A 25,824-nucleotide genomic window follows, 5' to 3' on the forward strand; every position below is an offset into this window, starting at 1 on the left:
CACAGGTTTTAATATGTATATGAATTTGACATACATATATCAGTTGATAACACTCCCATCTTTCTTTTCAGGAGCAGGAGAATCTGGAAAAAGTACTATTGTCAAACAAATGAAGTAAGTATGTACTATTATAAATGTTTACTATTTAATATCTGTCCATCTATTTGGCCATTTTAAAAATAAATACCTCTAGGAAATGTGATTGATAATCTAAATCTGCGACTTTCAACAGGTGTGCTGTGGCACACTGGTGTGCCACAAGAATTTTAAAAACATGCAACACTTGACTATTTAGTCAGGGGCACTGACCTCTTTTCCCTTAGATTGTCAAATAATAATAATAAAAATAACAACAGCCAACATAATAGTTATCCAGTGTGAATGCCCTGTATGAACCATAACTATAGAGTTGCATCATATTGGTTACATCACATAATAACATAGCGTCTTGATTGGTTAATTCTTGGTACCAGAAATCATTATATACAAGAATAGGCACCTGATTTTTTATTTTATTTTATTTCTTATTCTTGTTAATCCTCACCCAAGGATATTTAGACATCGATGTGAGAGAAACATAGATTGGTTGTCTCCTGCAGGCGTTCCAACAGGGAATGAGCCTACAACCTAGGTATGTGCCCTTGACCAGGAATCAAACCTTTAACCCTTCAGTGTGCAGGCTGATGTTCTACCACTGAGCCACAGTGGCCAGGGCAGCACGTAATTTTTAAAAAAGTCACTTTGGAGCAAAAAGGGTAGGTTATTATTATTATTTCTTTGTAAATATATCAAAATTATATCTATTTTTTGTATGATTGGCAAAAAATATAACTTTTTTTGGTGTGCTGCAGAATTTTTCTGTGCAAATATTCCTCCTTACTTTAGCACAAAGCATAGGAGATCAGTAATATTATAATTTTCACTTTTCTTTTAAGTTTTGCATCTTCACAAGATGAATACCAAAAGCAGTTATACTATAAATATATTAATCTGAGTATAAATAGAACTTTAATATTGTGGTCATAAGCCAGAAAGATTTTTAAATATGTCAGTCAATGATCCATTTGCATTTAGGAGAAAACTATTTTTAGCCTAATTAGTATTTTGCCTACCTGACAATAAAATGCATATTTAAAGTTATGATTATCGTGGACTTAAATTTATTTTATTTACTTTTTTCTCCTTATAATGAAATTAGAGGCCTGGTGCCAGGGGGCATGGGGCGAGGGGGTGTCCCTCAGCCCGACCTGCACCCTCTCCAATCTGGGACCCCTCGGGGGATGTCTGACTGCCGGTTTAGGCTAACTGCCTCTGCCTGCCAGCTAGATTGCCCCTACCTTGTCCCCTGCCAGCCTGATCGCCCCTAACTGCCTCTGTCTTGGCCCCCAGCCTAAGCCACAGTCTGGCCTCCCTCTGCGGGAGGTGACCTGGTGGATCAGGGGAAGGCGCCACCCCCATTACCCCGTTGCTGCTGCCACTGCTGGCCTGAGCCTGGGCCCTGGTAGCCGCTGAGGCTTTGTCCCGAAGGACATCCACCCTAATTAATATATTACCCTTTTATTAGTATAGGTAAGTACATCTACATTTCTTAATACTGAGATAATGGACACAAAAACTCTATGAATCCAGAATCTGATGCCTAAATAAATAAAATGGCAATTGATAGGTGGAGATAAATATGTGAAATTTCATGGCTCTGTCACTGCTGGAGAATTTTGAAGGACAATTGCTGCTATAGAAGATGATAATCATTTTTAGCACATTTCTAATTAAATGTTCAAGGATTTTGTTCTTCAGCACATATCATGAGGGAATGTTTCCAATGAATGATGAAATTGTCTATAATCTAAACCACTGCTTTTTTTTTTCTTACTTCTGAGTAATGTGATGTGAGTTCCATATTGGTTCCCATATCAACCAGTATTTAAACCCCACTTTTGAATGCTGTCACCTATATCTGTAACTACATTTTTGACCTTTTCTCCTGTCTTTGAAGTTCAGAGTTCCTTTATCCAGATCACTGCTCATATTGCTTTCGGGTTCTCAGATCCATCCCTGCACCCAAGTCATCTTGTATTTCTTTATAATATTACCACTATGTTCACCTGTGTTTTTCTTGCAGGTTATAATCATGCTTGAATCGCTCTTATCCTTCTTACTTTTGCACTCTCTATAAAGTAAAGTGCAGTAAGAAAAGATATGACCATTGGGCTATATAAAAATTACAACCTTTAAATATATTTAACCATAAATAAAATTAAAGAGAAAATAGAAAATTTGAAAAAATCATAATAAATAATTGAATACCATAATATGTAAAGAGCTATTAATTGTTAAGAAAAACAATTAGCTGCCCAATATATATAAATGTGAAGAGACTATGAACAGTTTATAAGACAAAATTCAAATATCTATTAAATATATATACATATATATTTAGTTTAACCTCACTAATATAAAAATTAAACAATAATGAGCTGTTTCTCATCTTAGTAAATTAGCAAACAATAATTGCAAAGTAATATTACTTAATAAGAGTGATGTTTTGAGAAATAAATATTTCTTATTACTACTTATAAACTTGTTACAGCAAATTTATAGAAATAATTTTGGCAATTATGCACAATAAGTTGATAAAATAATTATTAACCTTTTAAACATATTTTTGAGAATTTTTAATAATACAATAATTTAAATATAAAAAGATATGAAAATAAAATAATATAAATATTAAAATGTATGCACAGAGACATATCCACCTTATTTCAAATATTGAAATACAAGATAGGATAAAATACCCTAAATTAAAATTAAACATAATCAAATAGTTTGTGAAATCATGGGATTATTCACCTTTAAGATTTTGTGTCCATTTTAAGTTATATGTATATGAAAAAAAATTTAATAAAAGAAAATATTAATGTTAACTGAAAAACCAAGATATAAAATTGCATCAACAGCTGTAGTTCAACAATTACAAAATAGATAATGTTTCTCCTGGTTCTGCCCCATCTCTCCCTCCTCAGAGTCTTTTAGGAATAGTCAACATGTTCACCGGCTAAGATCATAGGCTCTAAAATCAGATTGCATTTGCTGCCCAGTTGTACCATAAATGAAATTAAGGCTAGTTAGCCAATGTATCTGACTACTTTTCTTACCTGCAAAATTTAGATGATAATTTTTACCTACTTTAAAGAGCTTATTGCAAAAAATGAGAAGAGAAGGCAAATAGAGCACTTAAAACAGTATGTGGCACATATTGAAAGCTTGATGACTGTGAGCATTATATTTGGTCATACTGATTCTTCTGCCTAGGTTATTCTCTTCCTCTTGATTATCTAGAAATAACTGTTTATGCTAGAAAATTCAACTGTTTATCACTGCTTCTACCCTGATCCCTTACTCCCAATAAAATGCATCACTTTTTCTTTTCTAGTGCATTGTACCATGCAGAGGTTGTTGCTACACATAACCACACTGTACAAAAATCAGATATGCTCTCCCTTCCTATAATCCAGTAGTCTCTAATAGAACTTTCCTGGGTGATAGAGAGGTTATATAGTTGTACTCTTCACCATGGTAGCTCCTAGCCCAGCAGTTCTCAACCTGTGGGTCGCGACCCCTTTGGGGGTCGAATGACCCTTTCACAGGGGTCGCCTAAGACCATCGGAAAACATATATAATTACATATTATTTTTGTGATTAACCACTATGCTTTAATTATGTTCAATTTGTAACCATGAAAATACATCCTGCATATCAGATATTTACATTACCATTCATAACAGTAGCAAAGTTACAGTTATGAAGGAGCAGCGAAAATAATTTTATGGTTGGGGTTCACCACAACATGAGAAACTGTATTAAAGGGTCGCGGCACTAGGAAGGTTGAGAACCACTGTCCTAGCCACATGTAGGTATTAAGTATTTCATTGGGGCTGGTGTGATTGAGGAATTAATTTTTAATATCTTTTAATTTGAATTAATGTGTCCAGTGACTAGTCTATTTTTTGGGGGGTGGGGGGAAAGAAGGACTTGTTTAATTTATTCATTTTCTTCAGTGCATAATGTAATATGTTACCGAAAATGCCCAGTAAAAGCTTATTAATTTGAGCAGAGCTAGGAATTAACTTGTAGGTAGAGAGCTCTATTTCACAGAAATACATTTGTGCAGCTCCAAAACAAGTTACTTCAAGTCCCACTGCAGCTAGATTTTTTAAAGTCTATTTTTGTCATTTGCTTTGTGATAGATGTTTCCTTTTTCAGTGGTGAAAGGAAAGGGATCAGTACTGTGCCAGGAAGAAAATCTAAATGACCCCTATTTGTAATTGGCATTCTGATTTAATAATTGAAATAATTTTCCAATTTTAATTTTTGACTAAGAATTGGAATTTCTTTAATAAACTTATTCCTAATATATCCACAAAAATATTTTACTGCATTTTCTATAGCCTTTAATTGACTACTTAATTTATTCTAATTGTTTAATATGTCAAGATAAACATGACCACATTTACATTACAAATACAGCAATTACTGGCAATAAGATATTAAAAGTAGAAGAGATATAGGTACTGTCTCTACCCCTTTCACTGCAGAATCCATTTAAAGATTTTAATATCTTGGGAGATAGGGTGATCTTCACCCCCCACCCCTACCCCCATGCTAAAGTCTCTAGGTAAATGGATACAACACAAATCTTTAATAACACGACATCCAGAATAATGCCTAATGGGCACAAAGCATTTCCAAAACAATGAGAGAAAAAAACTAGCTAAAAGAAATAAGAACACATTATGCAATAAAGAAGCAATAAAGTAATTAGCATATGCAAAGATTTTAGCTTTTGATAGGTAAATCTATTTTAATCTATTTCTAAAACCATTGTAATATTTTTGAGTTCTAATTGAATGAGTGGAAGGAAAAGAAGAGTTCAGCCAAATTGAATGTCTCAGCATTTCAGCTCTGAGTACTCAGTGGCACGCATGTAGTGTGACAGGAATTTAACAGCCAGGAATTACCTACATTAAAAAAAGATGCCTTTGTTACTGCTCTAAATAGAAAGCACACACTCCTATTTTTTAGAGTGTCTTAAGTGAGAGGAAAAGACGTGAATTTCATACTAACTTACTTCTTTTCCTCTTGATATCATGTGTAAACACTACTTATGCAACTTTGTCCTGGGAATCTGGGCGTTTTTTCTCTTGAAAAGAAATAAGCTTTCTAAATAAAATGTTCATGATTTTCCCATTTTTAATAGCGCTTTATCTAGAGCAAATCCTAAGTTGTCTTTATATTTAGTGTTAGGAAATTAGAAAGAATATTGTACTAAACCCAAATGATAATAAAAATCCAAAAACCAAAAAAATATTGTTCAGATTTAGCATATATGTATGGACAAAATTCTTCCTTTTTCAACAAATATATACTTTAATTTTATTCAAGCAAATCATTATTGTGTTTTAGTATTTTAAAAAAATCAATTGTTTGGCTCATGAAAGCTTTTCATGTTTAAATTATAGGATCATCCATAAGAACGGTTACAGTGAGCAAGAATGCATGGAGTTCAAAGCAGTAATTTACAGTAATACATTGCAATCTATCCTAGCTATTGTGAAAGCCATGACCACCCTCGGGATTGACTATGAAAATGCCAGAAGTGCAGTAAGTATGCTAATAATCACAGTTTTATGTCTTACAATGGAGCATGAGTGATAAAATAGTAGGACTTAATAAGCTTATGGCACTAATCTATACCAAGAATTTAAGAATATGGAATATGAATTTTGGAAATATTAATTCTGTTTAATGTAAGATTTCCAATTTTCTTTTAAATGAAATTTTTCTTTTATAACCTTATTCAACATTAGCTATTCCTAGAAGTAAAACTTAATATCCAAAAATATACTATATTAGAGACAAATATTTGCTAAATACAAGAGAGTTTATATACCATAAAATCAAACTGCAAGATCTTTACCTTTATTTTCTTAGTTTCACTGTGAGTCATTTCATGGAGACTTTATTTTTAATAAAAACACTGCAGTTATTTTTGTTCAGTAATCATTACAAAGACTCCGTGGCATGGAACCGATTATTTAATAATTGGTTATTAAACATTATTTATGTTTCAAAATAATTCAAAATTATGTGATTAAAATGTTTCTATAGTAAATATACTCAAGTAGTCATGGTTTTGTTATTAAGATAGCAACTAAGTAGTTTCATTTTTCTTCTATTTTCTATTTTGTAATGTAATTATTTTATGTTAAAATACATTTAAAATCAACTTGTTTTAAAACAGTTTGTGTGCAAGCAAATAAAACCATTTTAGTTGACAAACAAAGCGTGTAGTATTATCCAAAGAACAATAGTTAGCCACACCCAAAAAAGGGAGTAACTGTGTACAATTCTTAGGAAGAACTCACCCATTTCCCTATCCCCTCCGGGAGCAGCTGGTTGCATCCGATGACAATTGAATTGTTCCCAAAGTAATTCTTAGATACCTTGATATATGAAAATAAAAACAGAGAAGAACAGTATAGTAAGTACAAAGGGAAAAGTGACATTTATACTTTTCTCTTCCCCATTTTACCAGTAATTTAGACCATGTAAATGACCATTGGAAGCGATTAGGATGAAAAGAAAAATATCTCATGCTAGTATTTTTTCCCCTATTTTTCTTAAAGCATAGTTGACATACAATATTACACAGGTTTCAGGTGTACAGCATAATTATTCAATGTTTATGCACCTTATGAAGTGATCACCACATTTATCTAGTAACTATCTGTCACTGTACAAAGTTAATTTGATGCTATAGATGATATTCCCTATACTGTACATTACATCCCGGTGATTGATTTTGTAACTGGAAGTTTGTACCTTTTATTACCCTTCACCCTAGTTACTCCTCCCCACAGATAGTGAAATCATAACCTATTTGTCTTTCTCTGACTTATTTTACTCTAAGTCCATCCATATTGTTACAAATGGTAAGGTTTCATTTTTTATGACTAACATTCCATTGTACATATGTGTGTAGATGTATATGTTTTATATATGTGTGTGTGTGCATAAAAAAACAACTGTTTTATTCATTTTTCTATTTATGGACACTCATGTTGCTTCCATATCTTGGCTATTGTGAATAATGCTGCAATGAACATAAGGATGCATATATCTTTCCGAATTAGTGTTTTTGTTTTCTTCTTGATAGCTACCCAGTAGTGCACTTGCTGAATCACATAGTAGCTCTATTCTTTGGTTTTCTGAGGAAGCTCATGCTACTAATTTTAAAGAATACAGTAAATTCCATGTAGCTCTGCCTCTTCCTGACAAAGAGCACGGAAATGTCCTTGGGGCAAATCCTTTGTAAAGCGGAGTCAGGAGTTCTGCTTGGCGCTCCTTCCTTTACAGCTTAACCCAGAACTCGGCTCCAGCAAGTCACCTACTTCTCTAGGTTACAGTTTTTCTCCTTCAAGTAAAAGGGAAACTTGTAAGAAATGAATTCCAAATATCCTTACTGTTTTTATCATCCTAAGATGTAGTGATCACGTTGTTATTCAAGGGCAGTTTAGTTTTCACTCTGACTGTCTTTTCCTATAAACCTAGGATGTTGAACTGGCCCTTAAAAGACAACCTGAACTAACCCTTTTACTTAAAGATGTAAAAAACTAAGAGTCACAAAATAAGGGATTGGCCTCCCTTCAATTGCTGGAGCTTAGAGCAAAACCCACTTCTCCTGGCTTCTATTAGATTACTTCTTCCTATGCAAGGTATTTTGTAAAAATACTTGTAATAATTATTTTCTTTCTTCTAAGCAGTAATAATTCCTGAAATAGGTGTTCTTTCTGCATTAATTTGAAAATAATTTACTGTTTTAATTTGCATGTGTAATATTCCATATAGTTGCATCACTGAAATTGGAAATCACAACCTTGTCTATTGCTACTTATTTAAATACTAGGGGCCCAGTGCACGAATTTGTGTACCTTGAAAGGAACTGTGGGCCGAGAGGTTGTGGTGGGCACAGCGGCAGGCTTCAGCCCATCCTCTGCGCCCCTGCCCAGCCCCTCCTGCCATGGCCCCCAGCCCCCTGTCTACTGGCAGCCCCACTCCCACTGCCACCGCTCCCATGTGCTGATGTGGCACCAGCCCCGCTCACATCTGCTGACTGAGTGGAGCGATTGGGGCCAGCGCCAGCAGCAAGTGTGAGCAGGGCTGGCGCCAGCAGCGGGTGTGAGCAGCAGCTGCTGCTTCAATCACCCTTCAGGACCAGGGGGAGGTGGAGAAGCCCTCAGGGGCGATCAGGGCCAGCAGCCATCACTCACACCCACTGACGGCACCGAGTGATTGGGGCCAGTGCTGGGCGCTGGCAGCGGATGTGAGCTCCAGGCAGGACCACAGCATGCAGGAACAAAGAATTTTCAATAACCACCAGAGGCTCACCCCGATGACAGCGACCAGTGCTCTGCCTTGGTCTGGCGCCGCCGCTCACCTGCTCCACCATCCCGCCACGGCTAACCCCTGCCATGTTCTGCGCGCGCCCCCTGGTGGTCACATCATAGTGACTGGTTGTTTGGTTGTTCTGCTGTTTCGTCTATTTGCGTATTAGAGTTTTATACAGAGAGATATTGTGTGCTTCATATGGCCCAGTGTTTGCAAAGAGGTGATTCCAGCAATCACTAAAGACCTGAAATCTGTTGGTTAAAAGTCTTAATGATCTGGTATTCAGGTGGAGTGAAGATAATAGATTCTGTACATTGCTGCCATTATTGCTAACTGAAAAATAAAAGAAGTGTAATTTATTCAAAATGTGCATTGAATGGGAAAAAAAAACACAGATTAATTTAAGCAGCACTAAGCAACTGGCACAACTTCTCAGGAGTAACTATGTTCTCAAGTATTAAGTATCACCATTGTCAGGCACTACACAGCTCATATTTTTATTTAAACTAACATAAATGACAGCGGTTTCAATCACAATCTTTAGTATTTGATTTTAGGATTAATGCATTTTATGCATCTCACTTAAACTGTGTATTCAACAGATTAATTGCTAAGCACTTTACCTATGTGTATAATTCAGAGTTCTGATTTCCTACAGCTTTCTCTTTATCTTTTTATTTGTTTATTTATGCCAGGTTATATATTCTTACATAGCCATTGTACATTATCACACAGATTGCCATTCAAAGAGGAAAAGAGTCTTAATCAAAAATTTACATGAATTTTTTGGTTACTGGTTCCTTAAGTTTAGACCAGTTACTTACTGTCTCTAATTTCAGCTCCCTTACCCACAAAATATTAGTGCTTTCCTTACTGAATTATAATGACTATTGTGAAATGGAGAAACATAAGATATACATTTAAAGACCAAGTATTGCAAAATGTAAGCTCCCAGAAAATATTAGATATAGTTACTTTTTAGTAATCACTTTGAATATAGGCAAATTAAAATGTATTATTTTATTCTGCACATCTAACATGTACCTGGGTTGCAGGCCCCGATGCATGTGGGAGCCAACCAGTTGATGTGTCTCTCACATTGATGTGTCTCTCCCCCTCCCTTCCACTCTAAAAATCAATGGAAAAAATATCCTCGAGTGAGGATTAACAAAAAAGAAAAGAGAAAGGGGGCTTGTTCTTGTTTTGGTTTAATATCTAATAGACTGACTTCAGGAATATAGAACTTCTAAAGAGAATAAAGCTGAAGAAACAAGACAGGGCAGAATAAAGGCATTTAATAAATTTCCATTTACCCTTTATGAATATTACTAGTGACCCAGTGCACAATATCATATGCAATAGGCCGCCCACTGCTTCCGTGGGAGCCGGCGGGAGCCGCAGTGCGCCTGAGAGCACTGGTGGGAGGGAGCCGTGCCACTTCCACGGGAGGCAGGAGGGATCTGTGCCAATTCTGCAGGATCGGAGGTGGGGAGGAGGGACCTAGAGGTACTCCATGCGTGTGCAGCCTGTTGAACGGTCATTACTGTGACGCCGTAACAGACAATTTGCATATTACCTCTCTCTCTCTCTCTCTCTCTCTCTCTATTTATATATATGTGTGTGTGTGTGTGTGTGTGTGTGTGTGTGTGTGTATGTAAAATATTCTACTTTAGAACTTCTGAAACATCCAATAAACCAGCATAAAAGAATGTTAAAGTTATAACACTTTTATCACACAATCTGGGTGTTTTTGAAACTATTTTTGACATAGCACTCAGCAAAGTGAACCCTACAATCTGAACCAAAGAACACAGATTTCTGAAGATGGTCTATGATACAAGTTCTGTGATCAAATAAGTCTGGGATACTTACATACTATTACAACTTCTTGGAAATTTGCAAACAATATTACTTATCAAAGACTCTAAAAATCTGAAGCAACAAGCTTGGCATTTTCAAATAGGTATTTTCCCAAATAACTAAATTATGATACATTTTCCTTCATTTGATAGATATATTTTTTTCAATCTTGGAATTATGAATCTCAGGTTCAGAATGCATATTCATGTGGTTCTAGGACCATCTCAAGTCCCTAATATTGAGGAAGTTCTGGGTAACCTGTACAGAAAATATATATTTTGCTTTCTAAGCAATAATCCCAAAACTATGCAACCTTGAATTGGCCATTCTAGAACTACCATAATTTCCATGCCTTTCCAAATAAATTATAAAGAAATAAAATTTCTTCAGGATGCCACTCATTCCCACTTGGGACTATAGAAAAAAAAAATGTGGGAAATTATTGGAGGTTCCATTAAAGTTTCCTTACAAGTGTGATCTGAGATAATTAATATATTTATTTTATCGATTCATTCATTCAACAATACTTCAGAGGCATGAACTATGTATTAGATTCTCTTCCCAATCTTAAGGATGTAGAAGTGAACAAAATAATGAAATCTCTGCCTTCAAGTGCTTAAAGATACAGAATAAAGACGTGTACTATATAAGTACTAATAAGTACTATGGAAAAAAATCAAGGAGGGCAAGGGGCTAGAGAGTAATAGAAAAAGGATGGCCATGGATGGCATGCATGAGGGGATGGTATTTGGGAAGAGACCGAATGAAGCAGGAAGTGGGCAACAAGGAAGACATGAAATGGGGGCTTGGTGAGTTCAAGAAAGAGGAAGGAGTCCTGTAGTTCTTGAGGAAATGAGGAAAGGGAGAGAGGGTGAGAGGAGGAAAGAGAGAAATAACTATAAAAAGAAAGGCATGAGTCAAAAATGTAGAGTCGTGTGAGCAATAATAGGAGATTTGAAAATACTGAAGGTTTGAAAACATGGGAGTAAGATAAGCAGTAGGAGTTCAGTTTTCAATCAATTTGGATGTTCTGTAAAAGACAAGTTCTCATTAATACCTGTGTTATATATTTTAAAAATTCAAATTTGTTTGGTGAACCCAAGCCCTTAAACACATGAATTTTGATTCTTTAAATTATCATGTTAGCCCCTTAGCAACTGAGGAATAACTTCAAGAATGGAAATGCAGTATGTCCAATAAGACATTACTTATGTGATTTAAAAAGACACCAAAAAAAATTCTGTATATTGATTCTTAACTCAGTCCTCACATTTGAGTCACTGGAGAAATTCCTTAAAATGCCTTTGCAGAAATTGACATCAGAGATTCTGGATCATCTTGTTTGTGTTGAGGTCCTGGTATCAATATTTTTAAGAAGTGCTCTATGGGCTTATAATATACAGCCTGGTTTGAAAATCACCTCCATCAACTTCAGTTATGAATGCAATAAAATAAAAAAAACTAAATATCTCAAAATACAAAAGCCAAACTGATAGGATTGCTTGCTCTTGGGGGAGGTAGTAGGATTGATGTATTGATCAAAGAGGACTTTGTGACATTTAAATGCTCAAGGTGAGACTATGTTCATGATATCTATACCAACAAAGCATATTTAAATTAAAATGGAAAACTTTAAAGAGAAATGAAAGAGTTTATTAGCATGGTTTAAAAAGGTACTAGAGGCCCAGTGCACAAATTCGTGCATCAGTGGGGTCCCTCGGCCTGGCCTGTGGGATTAGGCCCAAACTGGCTCTCCAACACCCCCTGAGGAGTCCCAGATTGTGAGAGGACGCAGGCCAGGCCGATGGACCCCATTGGTGCACAATCAGGGCTGGGGAGGGACACAGGAGGATGGCCAGCCAGGGAGAGGCTGCAGGAGGGCTCCAGGGCATATCCAGCCCCTCTCACTCAGTTCCAATAAGCTAGACCCCTGCAGCAAGCTAACCTACCAATCGGAGCATCTGCCCCTCGGTGGTCCGTGCACGTCATAGTGAGCGGTTGAGCAGCCTTAGCATATCATTAGCATATTACACTTTGCTTGGTTGAATGGATTATCAGACTACTGGACACTTAGCATATTAGGCCTTTATTATCGGATGCTAACAAGGCATGTAGTTTTTCCCCTGTAGGGACAAAACTGTTTGAGCAACTGTCTCATTGCATCATTTCTTCTAAATGGCATTTTAATAGTGGAAAGAGGCAAATGAGATAATGTCAGCAAAAGTGGCTGCATCATATTTTATTGGCTTTGCAGTTCTCTCTCGTAGCCAAATAATCAGGAAGAAGTATTTAAAACTTACCCAATGCTGATGCAAGAAAATGGGGTTTAAAAATGTTGGCCTAATGGTCATTTGATCAGTTTGGTTTGGCAATAAAATCTCAATGTGAAGAAAGACAAAAATAAGGCTTTTAATCTTAAGAGAGCCTCTCTCTAACATTGAGAAACATACCCTTATGTTTCTCAGCAGATTTTTAATAAAACAGTGAAATAAATTGGCATCAATTTACAATAAGAACAATAAATTAAATTGTATCAGAAAACCAACAAGTTCTTATTGGACATACTCCTAACATTTCACAAAATATATTTGGATTTGACTCTTCTTTTGATGCTTATTTTCTTTATTGGCTCATCAAATTAAGCACTGACTCTTAAATTCCTCATTTGTAAAATGGGAAAAAATATAGTGTCTATGCGACTGTTTGTGAGGATTGTGTGAGATATTACATGTGCTGTCTTGGAGTATAAGAATATGTACAGGAAAGAGTAAGAGCTTTGGAATCAGACAAGGAGAATGTGAGCCCAGACTTCATTTGCCTGGTCTATATTGGTCAACAATTATTGTGAAATTCAAATTCTTATTCTTAAAATATTTTTGTTACAAAACAGACTTGATAGTTAGTTTAGGTAAATTGTGGACTGTATTATTTACTCAGTGTACTTTTATATCTGCCTTTGTCAACTCCAAATATTCTATCAGGACTAACACAATTTTTGCTTTCTTCTCTATTTTCCTTTCTCTTTTTCTCTCTCTTTTTTTTTTCATTATCTTAACTCTGCCCTATTAATTTGCCCCCAAAGGCATACAATTAACAGTACTACATTGGACGTTCAAAATTTTGAGTATATTTAAATGTTTACCATTAGTAATATGATTACAAAGAGGTACATGATGGCAAATAACATTGTATATCAATTTTTAAGTATGATTTTAGAATACTGAGTTTTATTTTCCATTTCTCTAATTCTTATTTGATATTTTTATTTCCTAGGGAAAAAATGTGGCCATTATCAAAGGAATACTATGTGCCAATTTAGATCAGATCCATTACCCTTTTATGAGCATTTGACCATCTGAGAGCTCGATGGACTTATACCAAGCTATTGTTATCCCTTTTTACATCTTAATCAAAACTTAATGATTTATAGCAAAATATATAACAAAATATCCTATCTTTTTATTATAATACTTAAATCTATTAATTTTTGCAATGGAGAACTCTTTTGAGTATTAGCCAGTGATCATAAGCCACTTTAGATATATTGTTTACATGTTCAATGGAATTATTACCTAAAGAAATAATATAAAATCATCCAGTTTAAATGTTCTATTTAAAAAAAAGAATATGTGATTTCAAATAATGACACATTTTTATTCTTTTCATAAAAACATTGCCATAGGAAGACCAAAGACAACTTTATGCGATGGCAAATACCCTAGAAGATGGAGGAATGACGCAGGACCTGGTGGAGGTAATAAAACGGCTGTGGAGAGATCCGGGGATTCAGGCCTGCTTTGAAAGGTCAGCTGAGTATCAGCTCAACGATTCAGCAGCTTAGTAAGTGAATACATTTTTACAGGAATTGCAGTGGAAATATTTACAATTAAGAATTATAACTGTATATTCTGCACTCATACTCACAAATAAGAAAAATAAATGGCTTTTCTATTTATTATACAAAAATAAAAAGTAATTCAAGAGAAATAAAAAAGATCAAAATGATGTAAATGAGATGCAAAAAAATATAACCAGGGGAGCATCCTGTATAATAAATCGCTAATATGCAAATCAACCAAACAGCAGAACTACCGGTTGCTATGACATGCACTGACAACCAGGGGAAGATGCTCAATGCAGGAGCTGCCCCCTGGTGGTCAGTGCACTCCCACAGGGGGAGCGCCACACAGCCAGAAGCCGGGCTCACCGCGGGCGAGCACAGTGCTAAGGAGCAGCGAGCCGAGGGGTAAGGAACAGCAAGCAGGTGGGCGGTAAGAAGTGAGGGGTCCTGGACTGCGAGAGGGCACAGGCCAGGCTGAAGGACCCCTCCCCCACCCCCACCCCCCACCCTCCACCCCCCGTGCACGAATGTCATGCACCGGGCCTCTAGTTTTAAATAACTAATTTTGAAATTATTTTCCTGAGAAGATCTATATGTTTTAAATATGTTTTCAAGACCAGCCAGTGTGGCTCAGTGGTTGAGTGTCGACCTATGAACCAGGAGGTCACTGTTGGATTCCAGGTCAGGGCACATGCCTTATTATACTTGTAGCATTTGCAGCTACCAAGATTATTCACTGATAGTGGCAAGCAGAAATTTAGGCAGGCGGGGGCGGGGAGAGGGGGGAAGCTCAGTTCCTTTAAGAAAGCATTTAATCGCCCTAGCCGGTTTGGCTCAGCGGATAGAGCGTCAGCCTGCGGACTCAAGGGTCCCAGGTTCGATTCCGGTCAAGGGCCTGTACCTGAGTTGCGGGTACATCCCCAGTAGGGGGCGTGCAAGAGGCAGCTGATCGATGTTTCTAACTTGCTAACTTGCTATCCCTCTCCCTCTCCCTTCCTCTCTGTAAAAAAATCAATAAAATAATTTTTAAAAAAAAGAAAGCATTTAATCTCTGAACTACCCTAGAACTGCTCTATAACTGGATTACTGATGTTATGTAAGATTAAAGAAAAAAAATCCTTGTGTCCCAGCCTGTTTGGCTCAGTGGATAGAGCATTGACCTGAGGACTGAAAAGTTCCGGGTTCGATTTTGGTAAGCGGCACATGCTCGGATTGTGGGCTTAATCCCCAGTGGGGGCATGCAGGAGGCAGTCCATCGATGGTTCTCTTTCATCATTTATGTTTCTATCTTTCTATCCTTCTCCCTTTCTCTCTGAAATCAATGAAAATATATATTTTTTAAAAAGACAATTGACTACTAATTCATTAATAAATAAATAGCTAGCTAGCTAGCTAGATATGTTCTCTCCAAACTAAAAAGAATTAATTATTTTGCATCGTGCTCAACATAAACACAGGATGGCAACATGCACACTAAGGTTGGGCTATTCATTTCATCTCTATTCATGTTATTGAAGTCATGGTCTAAGGTAATCAGATTAATGACACATGCTTTGATTCGAAGAGTTCTAGAAAAAATAGTGTATTGATATTCATAACACTGGTACATTGTGGAATTCTTATTTGAGTCTCAAGAAAGACTATATAATTTTCATAGCTCTCATCCAGTTTGCAGTTATCAGCAACAAGGAAATTAGGAAGTTGTGACACTATAATTGCATCATCAAAATGATTTTAGGTTTCCATTTTAGTAACTGGTTCTTATCTTATCCCATGGTCGCATGCCTACAAGTATGTGTGTGCATGTATGTAAATATAGTTTCATTACATATTCTATATTTTTGTCTATGCATATTAATATGTAAAAGATATAAATACAGTCTTTTTGATGACCCCCAAACACAATATGCCTTGCGTAAGGAAAAAACCAACAACAGTAATGTGAAAGTGAAACAAACTAAAGATTATTTGAGGACAGAACAATAAAACTTGCATGATCTTCAGATTTTTGATCATGATGGGCAGAAGGATTATGGAGAGAGAAAGAAACATAAATTCTAGGAAAAGATCAGTCTTCTGTGATTATTCATTTTTCATTTTAAATCCCAAACCCAATGGGTGCATTGTCCTTGCACTCTTGTCTCACTGATGAAGTAGAGAATGAATATCATCTTATGATTATATAAGCTTATATAACTGCTTTTATAAGTTTCCCAGTACATATTCACATTTTAATACTAAGAGGGTTGTCGGTAGTATAGAAAAATATTGCTTTTTAATATGAATTATTGATAAAAAGCAGTCAAAATTAATAAGAAACTGAAATATGGAATATTTTCATTAAAAATTGGTTAGCAAAGTTCAAAATGGGAGGAAGGAAAAGTTAGATAGATAAATAAATGATAGAAAGCTGTTACTAGTTTTAGATACACATTATTGTTTAATATAATTTTCCCTTAAAATGTATTTATAATTATATTATCGTATGTTTACCAAGTTCTTTGCTCTTGAATAGCAAAAAGTATGTATATATCATAGACAAAATGGGCAGACAAAATGACATTTTATTGTATTTTCTAGTTTTTTTCTTTATTTTGACACATAAAATGTGTTTTGTACTGGGACTATCACAATATGGATTCATATTAAGAGCAATGTATCTGTTCTTCAAGCTAAACACGTGTACACAGAATAACAACAGGAAAGTTGATTCCACCCACATAATACACCCCATGTCTAAAAATGATTTCAGATAAAATCAAGAGAAATTAAATATTAACATTTTTGTTCTTAGGGTTCCTTTAAAGAATGATTGAGTAAAAACTGGCTAAGAAAAATAGCTGAATGGCTCTTGTTTTCTTCCAAAAATTAACAGATTTTCCTAAAATACTGAATGACATTCAATTTTTAAAACTAGTTACTATAATATCAAATCAGTACCATATTCATGTATATTTCAGAATCATTATATAAAGCAATGGTCTCTTTCTCTTCCTCTCTCTCCCTCCTTTTTCTTCTTTTTTTTCCTTTCCTCTTCTCTTTATTTCCTCCCTCCCTCTCCGCCTCCTCTCTCCTTCCCTCTCCCTCCCTCCTTCCCTTTCTCCCTCTCTTCTTTTCTTCCTTCCTTTCTCTATCTGTCTTTTTTGTGTGCGTGTAAGAGATATTTGTTATCCTCTCAAACATAGATACCCTTCAAGATGAAGCTAACAGAGATGAGTCCTAAGCAGTGCAAGGAAAAAGAATACTGTTTGTTGGTAAAATAGCACCTCCCCAATCACTACTAGCACACTGATGGAAAAGCATCATGACAGTGGTAAACAAGGGAAATATTTTCATTAATATTTGATGATTTACTCATTGAGACTATCTAGTGTGTTATTGAAATTGCATATGTTTTAAGATTTAACATAGACTTGACCAGAAAAAAAAATGGCATTTTTACATGATTAAAAAATTAGATATTTTTTAGTGATTTGTCTTATATATATTTAGGGCCTGTGGTTTGGTTTAAGATTTAGTCTACAGGGTTGAGCACCCAAATCATATATTTGTTTATAAAAACAAACATTTTAAATGCAAATCTGTCACTCTGCTAATGCTTCTGCTTTGCTTGAAATGATTTATATATACAAATAAAAGTACATTAAAATGTGACTACCAAAACATTCATTTGCCTATTATTAAAATAAATTAAATGTCTATCATGGCAGGTACGTTTCTGTTTTGTTTCATTTTGTTTTTGCTTCTGCATGAATCAGTTGACCAATAATATACCTACCACCGATGTAGAATTAATTTGTCCATAAAAAATGCACAGAGAAACTTGATTCACAAAATAGAAAATAGGTAAGCTAAAAAAATATTCCAATACTTCCTTCTGACATATTTATATCTTTATTTTTCCTCATTTTAAAAGATAAATTAAACCCTGTTAGAATAAAACAGAGTGACATATTTTCACATTATTACATATATATATTTCTGAATTGTGATTGTCTATTTGTCCTTGGCCAAAATTTTTGCCTATTCTAAGTTTATTTCCGCTTAAAAGGAGAAAGATCCTTCAAGAATAAATTATCCATATTGCTGTTGGATTTACTTTTTTAACCAGTGATAAATAGCTTTGCTTTTTTAAGGCATTGTGCTAGATGCTAAGACATAAACAGTTCCTCAACTTAGTCCCTGGAAATTTCAACTTTTAAATGATTCATATTCAAGTGGATCCTACCTCTCAAATTTTATCTGAATGGATGAAAACCCATCATGATCTTTCTATTTAAGCCATACGTGTAAACTTGGTTCATTATACTGAGCAATTTTGTCATAAAAACCTTACTGGTCTATTGCTACCTCTAACATTTTTCCAGAAATAGCCATATTTCTAAGCTACTAAAACCTTTGTATCAAAAATCTAGAACAGTGATTTTCAACTGCTTTTAAAGCAATAAAACACTTTGTTTTAGGATCTGGTTTCAAGGATGAAGCTAAGAGTAGTTCCTTTCCTCTAATCTAACAGATTCGTCTTATAGAGCACTGGGCTTAGTCAGACTTCTTCCTGCCTTTCAGCACTCCTAGACACCGTGAGCAGAGAGAATATAATCATCCTGGTAATAGCAGGGTTTTAAAAGTGGCCTCCAGAGAAGAGTGTGACACACTGATGCCCTGAGGGAAGAGTGGAGGAAGTAGAAGTGGGTGCAGTGTGTAGGTTCAGCTTTCTGTCCCCAGGAGTGCTACTGGCTCAGGGGTGGGTCAGCAATTTTGTGAATTAGTTCCACTGCGGACAAGCAAGAAAGTCAAACATTTCTTCTTTTATTGGACTAAGTGGATACAGTCATGGAACTTAGTGAAATTTGTTCAGAATCCTAAGCCAGAAAAATCCATGGAAAACAACACAACAACTTTCAAATCATGATGTTAAAATCAATCACTCTTAAAATTCAGTGTCTAAATACAAACTACAACATTTTGAGACTAGTCTAGTGATCACAATTACAAGGTGACCTTTTTGGATGATGTAAGTCTAATAAAGAGAACTTTCCTCTTAAATGTCTATCTATACACCAGCAAGTATGTCACATACACCTTATAAAATACAAGCAAAGGCAACATTTATCTATCCGCTTTTAAAAGTGTCCCTACCCCCACAGGTCAGCTGTGTACCACACTCAGTGCAATGCAACATCCTTGCCACCAAGCTCTTATCATTCTGATGAGCAGAGTTTGAAAACCACCAATCTGGATTTTTATAAGTTTAATGGACTCTAAAAAACAATAAAAAATCATTTACAAAATTAAAGATATATATGCTATTTTGTTTCGTTTGTTTTTATTAGCTACCTTAATGATTTGGACAGAATAACAGCTCCTGGATATGTCCCAAATGAGCAAGATGTTCTACATTCTCGAGTGAAAACAACGGGAATCATTGAAACTCAATTCTCCTTTAAAGACCTGCATTTCAGGTATAAGCAAATATATTTTTAACTATTAATAAAAGACATGTCATGCTCAATATTTCTGCACAGAGAAAAGCTCTAATTCATGTTCAAGTGCAGTGACTCCTTGGGAATGCTCGTAGGCCTAGTTTACTTTCTTTTCCGCTGTCCTTGCCTGCCCGCCTATAGCTTCACACATGAACCCTCATCCTAAGCTCCATCCTTCCCTCCGAGAACAGGTGGGAGCTAGAATTTACTTTCCTCGTACTTGAAACTGATATCCCACTTAAAAAAGAAAATATATTTAAATAACATTTAAGCAACAGGTGCTAGAGGTCCTATTTCCTTTGCCTTCCAACCCTCCCATTTGCTTGAAGTACTCTTATGAATTTACTTCCTTAATTTAAAAATGCAAATAACTGAAAAGAGAATTATTTGAATATGATGCTATTTACTGGAATAGCAAGGCCTACTTTATAAGTACGGTTTGGTTATGAAAACGATCCCATTCGTTTCATTGTCATTGCATTATCAAGACCGTCTTAGAAATTCTATTGCAATTGGACTTGAGCTACCAAAGGAAAACACTTCTATGATAGCAAGAAATAAAAATCCGTATTGTAGTGGTAGAAAGGGTCCCTTGAAACTTAAGCACCTCTCCCTACCAATTGTGGATAAGGTGAAAGATTAAGCATTAAAACCAGGTTCTATAGGTATCCTTTAGTAATGAAAAAAAGTCAGTAAAGTATAATTAGTAAAGTCATTCATGCATGCAGTAATAAGAATATTTTTGAAAAGCAGAAAAACTAGAAAAAAAAAGGTGACATTAATTATTTGTATTAACTTGTGGGGGAAATTCATTTTAGTGCGAAAATATTTTAAGGCACTTTAAGTATTAAAATTGGTAATACACAATACCTAATTACAATAGTTACTACAGGATAATTTACAAGTTAGTGTGGAAGAAAGCTCTTCAAAATGTATCCCTAAATCTCAGGCCCACAAATAGTTAATTTTCTGAAAGGTGAGTGAAAGAGCAAACCAGGGTAAAAGGTCTGCAAAGACTGGGATTGACATCCCCTGTCGGTTAGGTGGGAAGCAAAGCTTATCTGCAGTCCTGTCATCACCATGGAGCATTTCCTCTTTGGCAACTGCTTTCTCCAGCCTCCTGATCTGTGCTCTAGTTTCTGGGGTTTTCCTTTGGGAGCTCAACTCCCATTGCTCTGTCCTCTGCCTGCCCGAGGTCTCGCAAAGCATTTCTGGCACACTTGCCTTTTCTTTCTTACTCTCCTCCCTCCTCTCCACATTTCTCACTGTAGGTATAAGCCTTGAGTCTATTCCTTCCAAGTTTCCACCCCCAGGCTCTCCATTAAAGAACAGCGTTTGTTGAGGAACAAAGGCCCCTTTTCTTTACTTGTCTAATGAGTTGATTGTAAAGTCCCAGCAGAAAGTTATCACTTGATGTTAGCATGTCTTACATAAGCTAATAAAATTCCCCAGATCCTAGATTGTCTGGTTCATAAGTCAGTTATGAAAATTAATGTCACATATCAAACACCTAGAAGTTCGCAACCCTGGTCATTCTCAGAAACCCTGGTCTGTTACTATCTTCTCAGAAATAGGCAGGCACCATCATAAATTATCTTTTTTTATAAATAGCTGTTCGTTCAACATTCAAGGCACAGAGCCTCTGTACTTGCTGTTCTCTTTGCCTAAAATGTTCTGACCTTGGATGTCAGCAAGGACTGGCTCCTTCTTAAGTCCTCGAATCAAATGCTATCTCCTCAGCGAGCCTTGACCATCCTATTAATCATTCTTGCATATCCCTGCCACTACTACACTCAGCAGTGTGCTGGTAAATGTATAAGAACAAGTTCTCGGGGGCAGGGAGACGGGGAAGGCTTATCTGTGGTCCTTTATTATTTCCTTGGTGTAAATAACCTGACAACGTCCAATTTCAACTGACCCACATGTTGTCACTCATGTACAGTTGGGAAGAATTGCAAAGAAACAGCACTTACTAGCTACACCAATGTGAGCCGGCGTCCTATCATTGATATATTAAAGTATATTTTTTTTCTTTTGAAAAACCAATATATGAAATTGTTTCTTTATCAGTTCACTCTTTCTGTTTCTGTTTCTGCCTCATACACTCTGAGCTCTAGGAGGCCAAGGGCCATGTCTGTTTACAGCTCTATCTTCTGTGATTATCAGCATGGCTAGCACAGAGTGAGCACACAGTCAACTCCTGCTAGATGAATACAAGTACTAGTTCAAACACTCTATGTACATTATCTTTACACCCTCACTGTAATATAGCCAGCTGGACATTGCAATCCTTATGTAGAATCAAGACCCAAGAAATGGAAGCTACTAGTACGCCCAGCCTGCGTGACTCAGTGGTTGAGCATTGACCTATGAACCAGGAGGTCACAGTTTGATTCCCGGTCAGGATACATGCCCTGGTTGCAGGCTCGATACCCCAGTAGGGGGCAAGCAAGAGACAGCCGATCAATGATTCTCTCTCATTATTGATGTTCATATATCTCTCTCTCCCTCTCCCTTCCTCTCTGAAATCTCTCTCTCTCTCTCTCTCTCTCTCTCTCTATATATATATATATATATATAAATGGAAGCTAAAACTAGGTGAAAGATTTCCCCAAGATCATATATAGAAGTACTAGAAATGTGATTAGCATGCATACACTTCTAATTTCAAAGACTGCACTTCTTACACTGCATATCACTGATGGGCAATGGATAAATTGGGATGGAAACTATTCTTTTTCTATAATGCATGTTCATTTCCTGGAGAGGCCTATTGTGGGAAAAAATATATTTAAAACACTGTGTTATTTTTAAAATGCAAATGTATACTACTCAGGATATTTGCTTTATAAATTTATGAATATTTATATTTAGTTCTGAGTGAAATAGATGTTCCAGGAAATGAACATGACTTCTGAGGTTTAGTGAGTTCATTGGCAATCATGTGCCCTGGTTTTAGAAGCACAGGCTTGTCAAGTCCCATAGGGGCCTGCCAGCTCAGAGATATCTCCCTAACAGGCTGTCATTTGATTTTATTCCCCTTTCCCTCTTCTCTCTGAAGGGACTTATGAATGACCAACAATACTAGAAGAAGCACATACCAGATGCATTATAGAAAAAGAATAGTTTCCATCCCAATTTATTCATTGCCCATCAGTGATAGGCAGTGTAAGAAGTGCAGTCTTTGAAATTAGAAATGTGTGCATGCTAATCACATTTCTAGTATGATCTTGGGGAAATCTATATATGATCTTGGGGAAATCTTTCACCTAGTTTTAGCTTCCATTCCTTTTCTTTTTTTTTTTGCATATTAGGCTTTTATTCTATAGGATAGGAATTTCTACACTATGCAACTACTACCTCTTTGCCATCCACTAAAACCACTTTTCAGCTCTTTTCTTTTCTTTTTTTTTTTTTAAATATATTTTATTGATTTTTTACAGAGAAGAAGGGAGAGGGACAGAGAGCCAGAAACATCGATGAGAGAGATCGATCAGCTGCCTCCTGCACGCCCCCCAATGGGGATGTGCCCGCAACCAAGGTACATGCCCTTGACCGGAATCGAACCTGGGACCCTTCAGTCCCCAGGCTGACGCTCTATCCACTGAGCCAAACCGGCTCGGCTCTTTTCTTTTCTTAATAGGTTTTTCTTTCTCACTGACTCAAGAGGGTAAGTTATTAAAGGCATCTTCTATGAGGAAGAGAATGCAGGAAATTTCTCTACAAAATATTTTTTAAAAATTTAAATTTTACTATAAAATATTAAAGAACACAGTTATACTTTTTATAGAACTCTTTTTTAAAATATATTTTTATTGATTTCAGAGAAGAAGGGAGAGGGAGAGAAAGGTAGAAACATCAATGATGAGAGAGAATTGACTGTCTCCTGCCCAACTACCACTGGGGATTGAGCCTGCAACCTGGGCATGTGCCTTGACCGGGAATCAAACTGTGACCTCCTGGTTCACAGGTTGACGCTCAACGACTGAGCCACACCAGCTGGGGTTTAGAGAATTCTTTAAAATCAATTAAATATGTTTTTAAGTTGAGCCAGAGAAATATTAATCCCTTAATAAATTCTCACAGTTAAGTCACCTTTTTTCCTTTTTTTGAAGTGCTGAATAAGATTATCTAAAAGCATACAGGCATTTGCAGTGTAAAATTTTGTAGTATTTCAAATAGGAAATATAAAAACAATGTACATTCCAATTTATTTCAGAAAGCGCCCAGGTATTAAAATATAGTGCATTAGCATTGATTTGTATTCACATACCATAAATTATCATATCACTATTTAAAAACCAAATACTTAATTTACATATTAAATTAGAGTATTCAGGAATTTTAAACAGGAACTTCAAAATGAAAAATTATCTCTGCCAATGTACTGTATCATTTTCATGTATCACCTAATTTAGTGGAAATTACCTTTGAATTCTTATCAAACCAGAACGCCAACTGTCAAACTGATAAAATTAATTACCTTTACAGGTGTTGATATACTGTGTAAATGGAAAATGCAATGCAAATGTGAGACCTCTGATTTTTGTAAAATAATTCCTCAGGACAAAGAACTTACAGATTTATCAGAATTTATTAAACAAATATAGAGAAGTCACTTTCCATGATTAAAAAACAATTGACAGAACATAAAACTATACAGAAGTCAATGAAGAGAGGTCAGAAAATATTACAACATAAAGCTTGAGATATTTTTTAAATTTAATATAATTATTTTCAACATTCGAATGGATATCATATAAAATAAATTATAATTTTCTTGAATTTGAAGTTGAGACATGCGCACTGTGTTAATTTCTGGGAGGTAGATTCATGTTAGCTCAGGAGTGAGTCTGGTGTCTACCCAGCAGCTATATTTCAACTTAGCTTTGTTATTCTCCATTAGGTCTCGTAGAGCAATAACTCATGCATACTATCTATTTGATTAAATTATGTTTAATATTACCAAAATAATAAGTTATAGAACATAATGTGTAATTTATTCTAGTGATAGAATTTATTTTAATGAATTTATAAATTATACTACTCAATAATTAGAGAATTACATAGTGGGCATTTTAAGTTCCAAACATGCACACAGACTTAGCAAAAAGTATATGATGGTACTAACAATTATGGGAGTTTAGAGACCCTGGCTCCCTCATAGTTGTAAGTCCTTTTGATTCTGTTTTTTTAACCCCAAATAATTAAGGATTTTAGAATAACCTCTGTGCATATACTTTATGTCTGCAAGTGTCTACTCTGATTTTTAGAACAGGGCACAAGACAAAGACTTGATTAGGCCATTTTGCTATGGCTCTGTAGTGATGACACAGATCCACCTATTGACCTGTCATGTAGCCATCTTAAGAGGTTATGTCAATTGTATTAAAACCAAGTATCTTGAATAAATCTCATAATTTAATAATTTAAAATAATACTTTAAGTAAATAATTTAAATAAATTCTTACTCAGATTAGATCTATTATTTTGTGTGGTCAAATATGTAGATGCCAATAATTATGATTTTTCTAAGAGAATCATATGCTTATAGGATGAGCAAAAACATTTAACAAATAAATTAGCTGCAGTAGCATTACTTATTTTTAGCTATCCTATGTCATATAATGGTTTTGCAAGCACTGTAAAGGGCAGATTAATAATAATCTATTCTGATATGAAGTATGAATAATCTTGTGTGGTAAATATTTAGCCAATTGTTTACCATAAACCCATAAAACTCAAAAATTTATAATAGACTATAAACTCAAATGTTTAGTCAACTGCTTAATATAAAGCTATAAAACTTTGATGACTTGCCCTATATTAATGCTATGGGCAATTTAACAAATTATTGATGTTCTGCTATGAGTTAAAAGCCTGACCAGTCAATTTACAGCTCCATCATACATTTCAGGCATTTAAAAAGTTTTTTTAAAAAAGAATTCTAGCTTAAGTACCTTACTTAATAAGAAAATATATATTACCAAAAACAAGAACAAAATCCTTTACCCAAAACGAGAACTGCAAGTCCCAATCACTGTTATGGCACTCTGGTAACCTTAACTGTTTAGGGGAATTAAGGGTATTCAAGCTGTATCACATGTCCGTTCACCAGATTAATTGCCGTATAGATTAGCCCAAACCAAATGTTCATCAGCAAGTTTATGTGCTCTTTGTGTTTACTTT

General features: G+C 35.5%; 1 protein-coding gene across 1 annotated transcript in view; it reads left to right on the top strand.

Annotated features, from left to right (window-relative positions):
* Positions 1-25,824, top strand: part of GNAT3 (G protein subunit alpha transducin 3) — a 46,080-nt gene that overhangs the window by 13,361 nt on the left and 6,895 nt on the right. The window contains exons 2-5 of the mRNA XM_070425178.1: positions 72-114; positions 5,523-5,664; positions 13,994-14,151; positions 19,486-19,614. Of these exons, the coding sequence (XP_070281279.1) occupies positions 72-114; positions 5,523-5,664; positions 13,994-14,151; positions 19,486-19,614 (472 nt within the window). The remainder of the gene's footprint in view (positions 1-71; positions 115-5,522; positions 5,665-13,993; positions 14,152-19,485; positions 19,615-25,824) is intronic.

This window comes from Myotis yumanensis, unplaced genomic scaffold, assembly GCF_028538775.1.
Source record: "Myotis yumanensis isolate MYYU_CA2020_CCGP unplaced genomic scaffold, mMyoYum1.0.hap1 SCAF_9, whole genome shotgun sequence".
Lineage (NCBI taxonomy): Eukaryota > Metazoa > Chordata > Mammalia > Chiroptera > Vespertilionidae > Myotis > Myotis yumanensis.